Source organism: Amyelois transitella, chromosome 16 (genome assembly GCF_032362555.1).
Source record: "Amyelois transitella isolate CPQ chromosome 16, ilAmyTran1.1, whole genome shotgun sequence".
NCBI lineage: Eukaryota > Metazoa > Arthropoda > Insecta > Lepidoptera > Pyralidae > Amyelois > Amyelois transitella.
Genome location: NC_083519.1, coordinates 10162760 through 10180780, shown reverse-complemented (window position 1 = coordinate 10180780; position 18021 = coordinate 10162760). Strand labels below are relative to the sequence as shown.

The 18021-nt window shown below is 37.3% G+C and overlaps 1 protein-coding gene across 1 annotated transcript; it reads left to right on the top strand.

The window, feature by feature from the left end:
* Positions 1–246: 246 nt before the first annotated feature.
* Positions 247–17510, top strand: LOC106129103 (sorting nexin-27). The gene is made up of 10 exons (XM_060948468.1): positions 247–345; positions 1357–1707; positions 8884–8986; positions 9579–9852; positions 10970–11067; positions 12541–12787; positions 13119–13279; positions 14482–14671; positions 15131–15309; positions 15601–17510. The coding sequence occupies exons 2-10, from the start codon at positions 1439–1441 to the stop codon at positions 15667–15669; spliced, it is 1590 nt and encodes a 529-aa protein (XP_060804451.1). The 5' UTR covers positions 247–345; positions 1357–1438; the 3' UTR covers positions 15670–17510.
* Positions 17511–18021: the final 511 nt, after the last annotated feature.

The window sequence follows — 18021 nt, the reverse complement described above, 5'->3', positions numbered from 1 at the left end:
ATAGGTTGCCGTAATATGCCCGACACAATTTTTATTGTATTTGTTTGTCAGTGAGAGGTCTCTGTCATGACGCAACAGTTTTTAGTCAACATCAACACCGACACAGTTCTAAATCACAATTACACGATGTAAGTACGAAAACTGCACTTTCCTATTTTTTTGAGATGATTTTACAAAAACAAATTTATTTTTTAGTTACAAGAGCGGCCATACTGATGTTCACAGCTGATTTTGATGTGAAAGAAGTTGGATTTTTCTTGTACCACGTTGTTTCGACACACGAGCCATCTAGTTTTCATTTTAAATATTTGAAACTGTTTTATCGTTTGTTACAAGTTTTGAGAGGTTTGTTTTTTTAAACGCTTTTGATACTTTTATGTTTATTTCAAATCAATGAATAGATTTATTATTCATTCTTGTAGGTATTCTTTTATTTTTTAAAGGCTTTCAATGAATTGATTTTTCGAATCTTCTGTTATTTAGGTAAAAAATTATAAAAAAAGTAAATATTATTTTAGTGTCACTAGATGGCGCTAAACAAAATGTTTGTTTAGCACAGATAATCACAGTGTGGCTACTCGCTGAATGTAAAATTTTCAGTTATTATATTTTTTAAATTGTATTTTACAATTAATAATTGTAAGTGTAAAAAAAAACGTAATAATTTACAAAAATATGTATGTGGTATTATGGTAAACATATTTATGTTTATAGTTATATAGTTTCGGCAATAATTTATTTTCATTTAGATTGTCATGTTGAATACCAATGTTATTTCGATTCTTGGACCCAGATCTTTGAGGAAATCTTAAATGCGGTGATCAATATTGAAAGAGTTTCTTCAGCCGGTGCATATTTTCTCACCAGTAATCGATTTGTTTATGTACAGTACCAGAAGTACCAGCACTCTTGATCTGGTGTTAATATTGTTCTGTTCTTTAAAGGGGTGTCCGTTTTAAAAACGTTCCGTTTTGTTCTTTAAAAAGGAAGCTAGCCTCAAGGAGGTTAAGTAAGCTTTTTTATCAATACTTATAAATTTGATAAAACTTAAAGTTATTGAAATATCAAATGAAGTAAAAAGTCCGTGCGGTGGCCTACTTTTTGAATAAAATATTAACTTTTGATTTGTATTATACACCGAGAGAGAGAGATGATTATTGGTATTATAAATAAACTTTCTTTTAGGTTGTAGATATCTATTCTAATTTAAAGTTTATATCGTAATATTAAATATCTATGTTGTAGGTTTTCTCATTTGTTCGTGAATAACTGGGTTTATTCCAGGTCTAACACTCGCCCCATCTGTCAAACTCAAATTACCAAATGTCAAATCTTTAAATCAGAAGCTTGTTGTAGAGCTGTCATTAGTTATTACTGTCAAATATCTGGCAGACAAGTGGAATCTTGTGGAATGGATCTGTGATGGAAATTGTCCAAAATGGCTGAGACAGAAACCGAAAATAACAGTATTATTAGATCCGTAAGGAACAATAAAGGGATAGTGGCTAACAGTGGTCCCCGTCGAGTTACTATCTATAAAACCGAGACAGGTTTCGGTTTTAACGTGCGCGGTCAAGTGTCTGAAGGTGGGCAGTTGAGATCGATCAACGGAGAGTTGTATGCTCCTCTTCAGCACGTCAGCGCTGTCCTAGAACAAGGAGCGGCTGAACAGGCCGGGATAAGGAAGGGGGACAGAATTCTTGAAGTGTAAGTATTCGAACATTGCGATATTTTAACTGAGTTGAGCGTGAGGAAATTATGAAAGTGCTATACGATAATTCCCAGTATTGTTTGTGGTTTTCAGCCTAGCAACGCGCTTCTCGCTTGTAATGAGCGGATTAAACGATCGGGGGGCTTTTTAGACTTTGTAACTACTTCATGGTATCTAGCAAAAAGAGTAAAAAAAAAATCATACTATGATTCATACTAAACCTGTTTTGTCAGCTAAAGTAGACTGAGATTTTTAGTTGCAACTGACATTTCCGTTATCAACAATATGTGAAAGAATGTAGAAACAGTGCTTATTAATGTATGAATAGTACAATGAACAGGTCCACGATAAAAATTATGCATAATTCAAACCAATTTAATTTACTCAAAACTTTTTGTAAAGCACTTATTTGTGCAACCGTGATTAAGAAGACTGCTTTAGTTATTTTTTTAATGTCTGTGTTGTGTTTGTGTGTTCCCCTTGTATTGTAAGCAGTAAAATTGTTTTTTTTTCATTCAGATACAAATACATACATACATATGGTCACGTCTATATCCCTTGCGTGGTAGACAGAGCCAACAGGCTTGAAAAGACTAAATGGCCACGTTCAGCTATTTTTTGATGGAATTGAAATTCAAATAGTGACAGGTTGCTAGCCCATCGCCTAACTAAGATTCTCAAGTTTGTGAACCTATCCCTTAGTCGTCTTTTACGACATGCATGAGAAAGAGATGGAGTGGTCCTATTCTTTTTGTATTGGATCAGATATAAATAACATAAAAAAAATATTTAAATATCCTCACATCTTGCATTATTTTGTTTTAAAGCAGCTATTTCCTTTCTCATCAGTGGACCAATTGTTGGAGTCCTTTTTCTAAGTCCATTTGCCCAGGTTTCAGTCCTGTTTTTCTCACTTTTTAAGGAAGAGCCTGGTGTCTTTATTTGTCTATACATACATACAGGCTACAGCCTATCAGGGTCTTCAATTAAGTAGCTACATGGTAATGTATCTTTGTAGGCAGGAACCTATTAGCCAAGGTAAAGAAGTTTTACATTGACTAATAGGTTTAGTTTACTAACAAATTGCAGTTGTGCCGTGTGGTTCTCGGTACCAATATAAAAAAGAATGGGACCACTCCATCTTGTTCCCATGGATGTTGTAAAAGGCGACTTAGTTATAGGCTTACAAACTTGGGATTCTTCTTTTAGGTGATGGGCTAGCAACCTGTCACTATGGCAGCTATAAAGTGACTTCTAGGGTTAGGTTTTAATTGAAATAGTAACATATAAATGTCTCAAGACTAAGGTATTTGACCAGTAGGTACTGGCTATGATGACCTACGGTGTCAAGGCATGGTCTCCAACTGTGGGCTTCTTAAATAGGCTTAGAGTTACTCATTGAGCTATGGAGAGAGTCATGCTCCATGAAATGATGATCATACATACATACATATGATCACATCTTGAAAAGTACTGATAGGCCATGTTCAGCTGTTTGGCTTAATGATAGAATTGAGATTCAAATAGTGACGGGTTGTTAGCCCATCGCCTAAAAGAAGAATCCCAAGTTTATAAGCCTATCCCTTAGTCGCCTTTTACGACATCCATGGGAACGAGATGGAGTGGTCCTATTCTTTTTTTTAGTGGTGCCGGGAACCACACGGCACCACTAAATAAGATCATGATGATCATGATGAACAATATTGAAGTTATATTATGAATTAACTTTGTTGGGAGTTTTTAAATAATTGCACTTGCCGTTGGATTTTTTTAATAATTGCACTTGCCCTTCTTAACTCGTCTTTGCTATACACTTGTAAGACATTGAAGAAATTCTATGGCTTCCTTAGCATTTCTAGATATTAGTAATATTGACATAGTTAAGGACAGCTAACAATCATTTGTCACAGAATTGTATTTTTTTCGGTAATCAATCCAAATATTATGTTAATTTAAATACATATCTATATAATTTAATCACGTCCCTATCGCTCACGGAGTAGACAGACCCATCAATCTCTTAAAGACTAAGGCCACATTCAGCTGTATAGCTTCCACTATTAAAGTAAATTTTTTATTTTCACAATAATAATAATTTGTTTGTAATAATAAAGCAAATATATTTTTATGCTAAAGTCTCATTAAAGTTTTCAACGAAACCAATGATCATGAAGTAGGCTTTTTAATCTTAGGGCTTATTACAAATATTATGCCCAACGGAGGGTCCCCATATGGATTTCGGGAACAATAGTTATGGACATGTAATATTTTAGTTACGACCAAAAAATAATTCACTTGACACTTAAGTTTTTTTTTATATAATAGATTTGAGTGTGCTTGACTTCAATCTGCCTGGTGCTAAGCAAGATGAGGTCTAAGGTGGTGCATGCAAGCTCAAATAATGCCTTTTCACTCTAGCTTTGAACACACGTTTAGTATATACACTATTAATTACTGTTTAATAGCATGCAACAGTCATGTGATAATATTTTGATGCGCATTATAATTTATTTATTTACAAACTGTCAAGGTCCATTCAAAGTATCAGACCTTATCTATTGCAAACTGATATAAATTAGGGCAAGAATGCCCTATTTGCTAAGAATACATGTAACTTGCACTTATAGACTTATTAGCGACGTGCCCCGGCTTCGCATGAGTACAATTTATACATAAACACCATTGAATCACTCATACATACATATTATAATCACGTCTATATCCCTTGCAGGGTAGACAGAGCCAACAGTCTTGAAAAGACTGATAGGCATTGAGCTATTTGGCTTAATGATAGAATTGAGATTCAAATAGTGGCAGGTTGCTAGCCCGTCGCCTAAAAGAAGAATCCCAAGTTGGTAAGCCTATCCCTTGATCGCCTTTTACAACATCCATGGGAACGAGATGGAGTGGTTCTACTCTTTTTTTTAATTGGTGCCGGGAACCGCACGGCGCTCACTCACTTGAATCACTATCTATTAAAAAGACTACATCAAAATCCACGGTGCAGTTTTAAAGATTTAAGCGTACATACATACATACAGAGGGACAGACGCGGGAAGCGACTTTGCTTTATAACTATGTAATGTAGTGAGTAATATTTCTCCTGGCTTTAGTCCCTGTTCCATTCCCATTACTCTGGAGAGGAGCCCGGGGTATACCTTTGACCATGGATCCTGGATTGGGCGAGTCAGGTTTGTACACGAAGCGATTCCTATCTGACCTCCGCAATCTTTGCAGGTAAACCTAACCCGTATTGGATCGATCATGGTTTAGGTACGCATCCAGTTGCCTGATGATCCCGGTCAGGGCATGATGAGAAACAAACTTTTTCTGGGTAGCTTGAGTCTTGAATGTTCATCTATATAATTATAAAATACTAGAGGCCGCCCGCGACTTCGTCCGCATGGAAACCCTATCAATCCCGCGGGAACTCTGGGATAAAAAGTAGCCTATGTGTTATTCTGGGTCTTCAGCTACCTACATACCAAATTTCATGGTAATCGGTTCAGTAGTTTTTGCGTGAAAGAGTAACAAACATCCATACAAACTTTCGCCTTTATAATAGTAGTAGGATAGTATTTTTGGATTAGTATCTAGTAACACAAGTCTCGAACTTACTTCGAGGCTCACTCAATCTGCGTAATCTGTCACGTATATTTTTTTATTACATTCTCTTGATTAATTGGTTGAGAGTATACAATTTTTTAAATGAGAATGTAATGTTTGCTATAACAGCTTATTAGTTATCTTCCACGGCGTGGAAGCACGGCGATGTGTAGGCGTTATATTGTTTCAGTAAACGCATAACGGTATTTGACTGTTCAATCCATTCGAATTCAAAATTTTATTCATTATTATAGGATACTTCATATCGCTTAATAATTGTCGAAACTTTTGGTTTCACAACATTGGTTGACGTCAACTAATTTACTTAAAACTAAGTTTACTGCCGCTTCCAAGGCGTCAGTGCAGAAGAAGCGGTTACAAACTGCACTGCAGCATTTTCTTCAACAACGTCAACATCACACATATCCAAACTAAGAATAAAATGTGGACGAGAGAATAAATTGTTTTTACATAAAAAAAAAAATAGATTTAAGACCAACACAAGCCAAAAGAAAGTCAGAGGGGTTAGTGCGAGTTTTACTCGATCAAACGCGTCGAGCAAGTAAACGCGAATTTGTATGTGATTTGATGAGCGCCACCTAGTGGTAACGCGATGGCACTAATGCAATTCCACACATAAATTCGCGATTACTTGCTCGACGCGTTTGATCGAATAAAATTCGCACTAACCCCTCAGGTCAAGAGTACCTGAAACCGTTGAGCTTGCATGAAGAGAGTTGTGTGGATGAAGCGTAAGAAGTATGCAGAGAAAGATGTAGTCTCTGCCTACTCTCCGGGACATACATACATTGTGTCCCCACGACTTCAATTAAATTTTAGGCTTTTACATACATACATGAAATCACGCCTTTATCCCTTACGGGGTAGACAAAGTCAGCATTCTCGCAATGACTGAAAAGCGTTCAGCTGTTTTGCTTACTGATAGAATTGAAATTCAAATAGACAGATTGCTAGCCCATCGCCTAAATTTGAATAAATAGAAGAATCTGTATGTGTGTACTAAATTTCGTCTAAATCCTGGTCGAGTCCCATTACATTACAGTTAGATAACAACATCCTCTTGAAGCACTCCTATTTTTTTAAAAAACTACATAGTTGGTCATCTCTATATAGTTGGAGTAAAATATACTTACTTCATTATTTACTTGTGCTAAGTATGTGTAAAGTAAAAAGTCATCAGACAGACGCGCAGTTACTTGTGTGTATTTAAATTATCATCTATAAGGCACGCTCTAAATTAATTGACTCATTGACCCCATTTGATAACGTTACTATCAAATTTAATAACTACGTTGCAATTGCATGCACTAATGTCATTTCTAGTTTGTGATGCGTGTGCGCAACGCTTTGGTGGCGAGTTTTAAAAGTCTGTGTATAATTCTCTGTAAGAGTTGTGTGAAATTATAAATCTTTTTTTTTTAATTCGGTATGATAGTAATTATCGTATTCTATTGTTAATTTTAATAGTATATTGATTTGGGAATAATTTAAATATAGAAAAGGACACATTCAGATGAAAAGTCAATAGAATAAGGGAAACATCAAGAGAAAACAACCCAAAATTCACAGTATACGCGTGATTGTAAGATGAAATAGTACGTCAAGTTTTTTTTTTTTAATTTCGGTGTCAATGGTCAGTGAAACATACAAGAGACTTCTCTCAACATGTCAGTGCAACGCGGAGGCTGTGGGGACTTTCGTTATTGTTATTATTATTGTGCCAGTACCGGCTTCGAGATTTACGATTTGGAAACGCCCGAAGACGTAGCCGTCGCCGCAGCTGGGTAATTACTTTTTAGAGTCGATCTATGTTTAAAGTGCATAATTCCTTTTCATCCATATTTGTAAATCTATTCATGCGACCTCGTCAATTTTTGGCTACCTGACCTTTCGCCAGGACGTCCCCGATATGACTCTTCGTACGTTCTTCTAGAACTTCCAATCCAATGTTCCAATTCAACTCTCATTGTATATTTGCTTATATAATTACATTCATCCAATTCTTGTAGGACCAAAAAATGTCGTAATGACCAAAGACATTTTTCTTAACATTCACATACTAGCTGTGCCCGCGACTTCGTCAGCGTGGAAAATTTATTTTTGGACATCATTGAAGTCCTCAAGTATGAATAATTGCCCCCGTTTATTTTTTCACATTTTTCATTATTTCTTCGCTCCTAATAGTTGCAGCGTGATGTTATATAGCCTAAAGCCTTCCTCGATAAATGCTCTATTCAACACAAATTGTTTTCAATTCGTACCAGTAGTTCCTGAGATTAGCGCGTTTAAACAAACAAACTCTTCAGCTTTATAATATTAGTATAGATATAAGTTAAAATGTAAACAATAACCTATTTCCGATTCAGTCAAAGGAGTTTTATCCCCATCTAAACCAGTTTGATAATCATAAACAAACATACCCTTTATCCGTTATCTCGGTATTTGCCTGATCTCTATTTATAACCATGATCTGGATGGAGTAATGTACCCACTGATATGAAATACTAAATGCGTAGTTTGAAAATTGTATGAACAATCAATTCACCTAGTATAAATATATATATATATATTATATTTTCCTTAACTGTTATCACACCACACGTATGTAAAATCTCAGTTTTGGTCCAAAGGTTCGATTATCAGAATAACATATGGCATTAAGTCCACCTGTTTTTACGTGTAAAAAGTTTAAAATGAATTTACCATTAATAGCAAACATTGTATGGAAGAAAAGCGATTCCGAAAATATTTAGGCTGGGATTCGAACTTAGGATATCTGGTGTCGCAGACAAGCGTACTACCACTGCGCCACAGAGGCCGTCATTGTAGGTAATCACTTATTTTGATCATACGTCATTGTAACAAAATTTCTAAAACCCCCATTAGTGCAATAAAGATAGTTGGCCATTTTTTTTCTTTGTTGCTATAACTATGCATACAGATTCTCAGTCTCTTTTCCCATGCAAAGAATGTCTACAAATTAAAATCAATCTTCGTTTCGTCTACTCGTAGTTATAAAATTGCATAGTAAAATAAATCAATACCAAACGTGATATTTTGATGATGCAGAACGCACGTGCTCATGTAATCATGACGGTTTATGACGTTGGCATCTTAATCTGGTCAGATCATGCTTGAGAGGCGAGGAATTTATTATATTTATATCTTATTAACTTGTACTGTGTGGATCCCGGCACCAATACAAAAAAGAATAGGATCACTCCATCTGTTTCCCATGGATGTCTTAAAAGGCGACTAAGGGATAGGCTTACAAACTTGGGATTCTATTTTTAGGCGATGGGCTAGCAACCTGTCGCTATTTGAATCTCAATTCAATCATTAAGCCAAATAGCTGAGCGTGGCCTATTAGTCTTTTCAAGACTGTTGGCTCTGGCGCTTTGTCTAAACACTATGTTCCTCTCTAAAGGTTAGAATAAAACAGAATTAACGCAAGAAGGTTCCTGATGAACACCAAGTCTCGAACTTTGGAGCTATTATCTATGTAAATTGTTCATAGGTTTAAATTATGTATTTTTTTTTTACAGAAACGGCGTTAACGTCGAAGGCTCAACTCACAGGCAGGTGGTCGACTTGATCAAGTCTGGCGGAGACTGTCTCACTCTGACTGTTATATCTGTCACTCAAAGGGTAAGTTTTTAGTTATTTATTTATCCTTTTACAACTTATATTATGAATCGAAAGTAGACTATTAGATTGTTTATAATGCACCTGTTCACAGTTTAGACTTGGATTAAGATATAAGCTTTTTCGATAAAAAAAAAATAGGCAAAAGTTTGTGTTTTATACTTTTTACCATCTTCACCCTATATCCTTCATACTTAGCTACTTACACACGCGATTTAATGAAAAATACTTAACGGTCTCTGTAGTAGTTCACGGGTACGAATTCCGACCAGGGCATGATGAAAAACGAACATTTTCTGATTGGCCTGTGGCTATTATTAAAAATGTAGTATTATTGAGTTAGTCTCCAAATTACTATAAGGCTAACTCAATTTGTGTAATTACTTTGGTTGGAGGTTGCATCCTCACCACTCTGGAGAGGAGCCCGAGGTTATGTCTTTGACCATGGTTGGGGTGAGTCAGGTTTTTACACGAAGCGTCTCCCATCTGACCTTTACAGGTAAACCTAACCCGTACTGGATCGATCATGGTTACACATCCAGTTGCCTGAACGTGCAGGTTTCCTCACGACACTTACCCTCGCTTCCGTTTTCAGGAAGCGGAACGCCTGGAACCTTGCGACGATGGCTCAGCCCCAGTGGGAGTCATCGGCGGCGCCGCCAACTCACGTGCGACAGTCTACCAGCGATACGATTACACCGACAAGCGATCATTGCCCGTGTCCATACCAGATTACCGGGTGGTCATGGAGAGGAACACGGGCCGCTCGTACGTGGCGTTCAATGTACACATGGCCGGGCGGCATCTGTGCAGTCGACGCTATAGGGAGTTCGCGGCGCTACATCAACAGTTGAGGAAGGAGTTTCTTGGTAAGTTGATACTTTAGTGAAAGTAGTGTTTTGTATATTAGTGAAGCAAGCTATAGAGTGTTTTACGTGGTTACGGAGAGGGATACAATACGCTCGTACGTGGCGTTCAATGTACACATGGCCGGGCGGCATCTTTGCAGTCGACGCTATAGGGAGTTCGCGGCGCTACATCAACAGTTGAGGAAGGAGTTTCTTGGTAAGTTGATACTTTAGTGAAAGTAGTGTTTTGTATATTAGTGAAGCAAGCTATACAGTGTTTTACTATTGCTTCGTGGTTATGGAGAGGAACACGGGCCGCTCGTACGCAGCGTTCAATGTACACATGGCCGGGCGACATCTTTGTAGTCGACGCTATAGGGAGTTCGCGGCGCTACATCAACAGTTGAGGAAGGAGTTTCTTGGTAAGTTGATAGTGAGAGTAGTTTTTTGTATGTTAGTGAAGCAAGCTATAGAGTGTTTTACTATTGCGGCGTGGTTACGGAGAGAGATACAAGACGCTCGTACGTAGCGTTCAATGTACACATGGCCGGGCGACATCTTTGTAGTCGACGCTATAGGGAGTTCGCGGCGCTACATCAACAGTTGAGGAAGGAGTTTCTTGGTAAGTTGATAGTGAGAGTAGTTTTTTGTATGTTAGTGAAGCAAGCTATAGAGTGTTTTACTATTGCGGCGTGGTTACGGAGAGAGATACAAGACGCTCGTACGTAGCGTTCAATGTACACATGGCCGGGCGACATCTTTGCAGTCGACGCTATAGGGAGTTCGCGGCGCTACATCAACAGTTGAGGAAGGAGTTTCTTGGTATGTAACATCGACAGCTGTGCGATTCCCGGCACCAATGGAAAAAAGAATAGGACCACTCCATCTCTTTCCCATGGATGTCGTAAAAGGCGACTAAGGGAGGGGCTTATAAACTTGGAATTCCTCTTTTAGGCGATGGGCTAGCAACCTGTCACTATTTGAATCTCATTTCTATTATTAAGCCAAATAGCTGAACGTGGCCATTCAGTCTTTTCAAGACTCTTGGCTCTGTCTACCCCGCAAGGGATATAGACGTGACCATATGTAATGTATGTATTAAAATAGTGAAAACATACCATTTATTTTTCCATTTCAGGATTCAACTTCCCGAAACTGCCCGGGAAATGGCCGTTCAACTTGAGCGAGCAACAGCTGGACGCTAGGCGGAGAGGACTTGAACAGTATTTAGAGAAAGTAAGTATGATAACTATAACCTACTAGAGGCCGCCCGCGACTTCGTCCGCATGGAAACCCTATCAATCCCGCGGGAACTCTGGGATAAAAAGTAGCCTATGTGTTATTCTGGGTCTTCAGCTACCTACATACCAAATTTCATGGTAATCGGTTCAGTAGTTTTTGCGTGAAAGAGTAACAAACATCCATACATCCATACAAACTTTCGCCTTTATAATAGTAGTAGGATATGGAAATCTATAAACACCCATGTTTATACAGTTCTCTGGTTATTTCAATCCGTTTGTATTGAAATAACTAATTCTACAAAAAAAAAAAAAATACAAATTTTAAACGAAGGTAAATTCTTTCGTTTATAATTTGTAATTTCTTTTAGGCATAGATTTGTATTTGTACTCTTAAAAGCATGTTTTAGTACCTACCTACGCGGCTTTCAGTTAAAATCAGTGAAAAGTCTAAATCGCGCAAGCAAAGATTTCGCGGATTGCAGCATATATATAATAATATAATATACAACCTGCGACTCAACATCGTCTGTCGCGCGGTTCCCCAGGCATCACACCAGCCTGGCGGAAGATCTTCCCTTTGGTGGCGGTCGAGCCTGAGTCATCGCTCCCGCTACATACGAGTATTATGTACATACATACATACGGTCACGTCTATATCCCTTGCGGGGTAGACAGGGCCAACAGTCTTGAAAAGACTGATAGGCCACGCTCAGCTGTTTAATGATAGAATTGAGATTCAAATAGTGACAGGTTGCTAGCCCATCACCCAAAAAAAAGATTTCCAAGTTTGTAACCCTATATCCCTTAGTGGCCTTTCACGCCATCCATGGGAAACAGATGGAGTGTTATGTACGTATGTTTGACGGCCTCTGTGGCGCAGCGGTAGTGCGCTTGTCTGTGACACCGGAGGTCCCGGGTTCGAATCCCGGCCGGGGCATGATGAGGAACGAACTTTCTCTGATTGGCCTGGGTCTTGGATGTTTATCTATGTAGTATAAGAATTTATTATTACTAGAGGCCGCCCGCGACTTCGTCCGCATGGAAACCCTATCAATCCCGCGGGAACTCTGGGATAAAAAGTAGCCTATGTGTTATTCTGGGTCTTCAGCTACCTACATACCAAATTTCATGGTAATCGGTTCAGTAGTTTTTGCGTGAAAGAGTAACAAACATCCATACAAACTTTCGCCTTTATAATAGTAGTAGGATATATAGTACCTATCACTATTTGAATGTCAATTCTATCATTAAGCCTAATAGCTGAACGTGGCCATTCAGTCTTTTCAAGACTGTTGGCTCCGTCTACCTCGCAAGGGATATAGACGTGACCATATGTATGTATGTATGTAGTATCGTTGAGTTAGTATCTGGTAACACAATTCTCGAACTTACTTAGAGGCTAACTCAATCTGTGTAATTTGTCCCGTACGTATATATGTACCTATGTTTTTTTGTCATTTCAAAGGTGTGCGCAGTCCGAGTGATAGCGGAGTCGGACGCTGTCCAAGAGTTCCTCACTGACTCTGATGACGCCTCCAACCCAACGCCGGTGGAGCTGAAGGTCCTGCTTCCCGACAAGGAGGTGGTCACCGTCTCAGTGCTCAAGTCCACGAACGCCGACGACGTGTACAGAGCCGTGTGCGACAAGATCTCGTTGCCGAAACACGTTCAGGACTATTTCTATCTGTTCGAGATACAAGAGTATAACTTTGGTGAGTTTTGGCGAATGTTTGTGTCGTGCGGTTCCCGGCATAGATACAAAAAAAAAGAATAGGACCACTATATCTCTGTCCCATGGATGTTGAAAAAGGCGACTAACGGATGGGCTTACAAACTTGGAATTCTTTTTTTAGACGACAGGCTAGCAAATTTTTACTATTTGAATCTCAATTCTATCATTAAGCCAAACAGCTGTCTCTTTAAGACTGTTGGCTCTGTCTACCCTGCAAGGGATATAGACGTGACTATATGTGTATGTAAACTTGAAATATGTTATTCCTATTTGGAATATTTTTAATCAAATTATTCTTTTTTCTTTTCCAGAACGCAAACTCCAACCGAACGAGTGCCCTCATTCCCTTTACATCCAGAACTATTCCACAGCGTCCAGCAGTTGCTTGTCCATTAGAAAATGGCTGTTCAATCCTCACAGGGAGATCAGGGTCTGCGAAGACAGCAAGGCTTTAGCTTTTATTTTCTGGCAGGTAAGACATATTTCTAGAAAACATACAAGCAAATAAAACAAATTATAGTACCTAAAACCGTCGAGCTTGCATGAAGAGAGTTATGAATGTGAATGAAGCGAAAGAAGTATGCGGGGCAAGTGGAAACATGTAACAGCCTTATTCATAAAATGTTCCTAATTAGTCTCTTAAGAACGTCTTAAATAAAACATTGATTAAGACTTAAGCAGTATCTTAAATTTTGTTATTCATAAAAGCAGACAAGTCGTGTATTAGTTAAAAATCTCATTTTTTATCCTGGCAACATTGTGGTAGTTTTTAACTTTAGTGGTAGCTATCTGGCTGTAGAAGTATTGTTCGTACAAAAAAAATAAAAGAAATAATGCATGTCACTGTCACTTTGTTTGACTTCAATACTTAATTTTTTTACCAAACATATATAAGTAGGTTTAGTTTGTAGGTAAGTTGTAAATTGTGGTAGCCGTATGAACAGAGTCCTACTTAATTACGGATAATTTTATAAACTCGAGAACGCGTACGCGTTCGAGAATGACGGGCCTCTGTGGCGCAGCGGTAGTGCGCTTGTCTGTGACACCGGAGGTCCCGGGTTCGAATCCCGGCCAGGGCATGATGAGAAACGAACTTTCTCCGATTGGCCTGGGTCTTGGATGTTTATGTATATAAGTATTTATTATAAAATATAGTATCGTTGAGTTAGTATTTACTCAACGATACTATATTTTATAATAAAATACTAATACTAGTAACACAAGTCCCGAACTTACTTCGAGGCTAACTCATACATACATACACATACACCTCTTTCTTTTGCTTCATCCACATTCATAACTATTGACCTGACCTTTTGCCAAGTCGTCCTTAATTTGATTAAAATACGTTAAACTTAAACTTAAAAACAATTAATAAAGATTTTTTTTAATTAATAAAATAGTCATTGGATTTAGAAAACAGTTATTGGATTAAAAAAACAGTTCTTGGATTAAGAAAACAGTTATTGGATTAAGAAAACAGTTCTTGGATTAAGAAAACAGTTCTTGTTTTAAGAAAACAGTTCTTGTTTTAAGAAAACAGTTATTGGATTAAGAAAACAGTTATTGGATTAAGAAAACAGTTATAGGATTAAGAAAACAGTTATTGGATTAACCCAATACTTATAGTAGTCATAATTTCGCAGTTACTAAAGTAATTTTCTCCACTCGCAGGCAGTCGAGGACGTGAACCGGGGCGTGTGCGTGGCGGGCGAGCGGCTGTACCAGCTGGTGGCGCTGCAGCACGTGCGCCGCGCCGCGCAGTACCTGCGGCTGGCGCGCGCGCTGCCCGGCTACGGCGCGCTGGCCTTCCCGCCCGCCGGCACCGACTGCGCGGACATGCCCGCCGCCGCGCTCACTGTCGGTGGGTCTCCTGCTGTCTCTCTGTCTAGCTAGCTCTGTGTCTCTCTGTGCGCCTGCCCGGCTACTTTTTTACAACATAAAAAGCACACAATGAGCACAAAACAATGTCCGAAAAATAAGCCAGGTGAAAGATATAGAAAGTTACAATGCAGAATGCAGAATTTTGATGCGGTTTGTGAATGCGCCCTAAGAGTCTTATCTGCAACCAATCATGTTGTCTATTAAACTTGCTTTTTTATAATACAAAACGTCAAACGTAATGATGTTGTCAATGTAGTTTTCGTTAAGATTGAATCAGTCACAATACAGTTTTTGCAACTTTCCACAATTTGTTTGACATAATATTTCTAACAATTACCCAAGAAACCTCATCATCTTTCCAAATCACGTTGGTTCATTCGGCGAACAGAGTATAGCTTTCTCTGTCTGTCTCTGTCCCTGACCCTCTCCCTCTTTGCAGGCTGGGCGGGCGTCCAGCTGTCGCCGTGCAGCGCCAGCCCCGCGGCGGACGAGGCGCGGGGGGTGCGCGTGCGCTGGGCGGCGGTGGCGCGCTGGGCGGCCGACGACGAGGCGGCCGCGCTGCGCCTCACCTACACCCACCACGACGTCGAGAGGTCCATCGTGCTGTACACGCCCTATGTGAGTATTGCGATTTGTCGCTGCGATTTATCGTTGCGACTTGTCGTTGCGATTAGTCGCTGCGACTTGTTGCGACTGCCTCGGTCGATATAAAAAAGTGATAGTTACGATAAGACACTATGATTAATTAATTGTGGTCATCAGTTCCTGCAATTTATCATTGCGATTTATATATAATATAAAATATAGTTTAATTCTCTACAAAACAATTCATATTTGTTGCATACGAAACACCTTTCTTAACTGTTATAATTTTAATATAGCAATCTTAATTGTACATTTTTATTTCAGTACCAGTTCCTTTGCAATTGTATGGATCGAATAGCGGAGGAGGCGACGTGGCCCGACACCGGCGATTAAACGATCTCAAACTGGTAACGGTTATACGACTTCACGCGCGATTTGGTAGAAAATCTTACCACTGGCAACACTTATTTGCAACTGCCATAATGAAAATAAAAAATATATACCGACAAATGACTTCGAATTTGGAATTAATTTTGAAATTTGAATTGTTTTCTATCTATTTATAATTTTATTTTCAGAAAGCCTTTATTTGTTGCCAGTATTAACAAATCTACCAATATCGCGTGTCTTACTAAAATATATTGTTAGTCTTTAAATATTTATCTAAATTGTTCCAATCTGAACTATACTATTGTATATACTTTTAGCTGTCTGTGGTTATGTGGTATATCGTTAGGGTCAATTATGTAACGAGTCTTTAGATTTCTTGACGGAACGATGGCATATGTTTTGTTTTTCTATTGAAGTGCTGGCCATTTGTAATGCTTTATGTTGTAAAAAATAAAAATTTTCTCAATTCATAGTCCTCGCGTTGAAGTGGAAATAGACTTAATTTTTAGTATACTTATCTATATATAATTATATAATTATACTACTAAAGATACTAAAACCGATTTGGCAGCGTTAAAATTTAATTGCACATTTAATTAACGATTAAATCAATATATAAGATTTATCTTAAAAAAAAAATTATATGCCTCGTTTCGTCTTTAATTATATATATATTTTAACTCATTTATATAGGTAAATAAATCGCGTACTTACACTATTATAATGTAAACGAAATATTTAAGATCATATTCAGTTTTTATATACCTACCTTATATTTTGTTTAATGAAGGCTGATCAAAGATCTCAAATAGTTATAGCAAATTTATAAAGCTATAAAAAAATAACCAACTTATTGAACTATAATACAGAAAATATGTAAATGTTATTTATTTTGTCACATTAGGGGGCGTTCTAATCGGCGTTTAAAAAATAACCAATCAAATAACGCTCGCTAATAATAAAGCACTGTGATTGGTTCATTTCACTAGTACATTATGTTTTAAAAAAATACATATTGTGTTTCTTTTGATACACTGAGATTGATCAGTCTTTGTCGCACTTTTTTGTATGAGTAGGAATAACAGTCAATGACCTGATAAAATCTCTTGTTGCCATCTCCCTCGCTCTCATTATGTTTGTATGTATTTTAACCTTTAGTTAGTTCCTAAAGTTTTCTCAAAGTCTAATTAAATTTTTTTTATATTAAAATTGACATATGACTTAACATTCCCTTCTTTAACAACTTGGTCGACAAAAGTTATCTTGACTAAATTTAATTTTTTTTTTGCTCCGTGACTTTTTTAAAAATAGTTTCAGGTCATTGTCAATTTTTTTCTCTTTAACAGATTTATTTAGTAAGTGAAAACTATTTGTAATTTCCTTTTTTTAATTAACCGCCTTTTATTCGTAAGCGAATATTTATATATTATTATCTGTAGCGTAGAGTAGTTGGTTCGTTAGCAAAATTTTACTCGCTTTTGTAAAACATTTATTCGTTGTTGTGTCGTTACACAAAGCTGGGTATTTTGTAACTGTTTATAATATAATCGAGAAATATTATTACTAATTGTTGTAAAGAAAAAAGTTCTGGAATAAAAAAAAATGGATGGAAAAAATTCTTGCGTAACACGCATAATATTACGCCTTTTTTCCGGCGCGTTAGGCATAGGCTACATCTTTCCACTTACCACGATCCTTGCATACTTATTTTGCGTTCATATTCATAACTCGTTGGTTTAGGGTGCTCTTGACCTGACCTGCCATCAAGTCATCCTCGATTTGATCATGGTAAAAAAAAAAATTAGGTCATTTATTTGTTCAATCTTTACAAATTTCTATCTATTTCTATCTATTAAAATATAAAATTATAGTTACGTAATATATACCCAGCTATAAAAAAATACTATGAAAATCCTAACATATCCTTTCAAACATTTCTTATTGTATGTAGATTCGATGTCATATTATTGATGTTTTTCGTTAACACATTCAGAATGTAGTTATTACGTTTAGTACAAATATATACAGGCGGGGCAGATATGTGTCATATTCCGAATTAATTGACATATAGGTATGTGACAATTAAAAACTCATTCTTAAAACCAAGACAGAGAATGGCAGAAAAGTTCACATTGTCATCCTTAAGGGGATCCTATAGTTTGCTAACCACAAAAATAACTGTTTAATTTTGTTGCTATATTTGGGTGTAAATCATATGAACATTTCAGTTTTAAAAATACAGGAAATATGTATAAAACTATTATTAATATAAACACATAACATTTCATAATTACATCAATACAGTATTATGTGAAATTGCGAATTAAAGTGGGTGCCATAAAATATATATAAATG

Coding starts and splice junctions, on each gene's coding strand:
- LOC106129103 (XM_060948468.1), top strand. CDS start 1,439: ATGGCTGAGACAGAAACCGAAAATAACAGTATTATTAGATCCGTAAGG. Junction 8,987..9,578: donor TTATATCTGTCACTCAAAGG/GTAAGTTTTTAG, acceptor TTCCGTTTTCAG/GAAGCGGAACGCCTGGAACC. Junction 13,280..14,481: donor TAGCTTTTATTTTCTGGCAG/GTAAGACATATT, acceptor CTCCACTCGCAG/GCAGTCGAGGACGTGAACCG.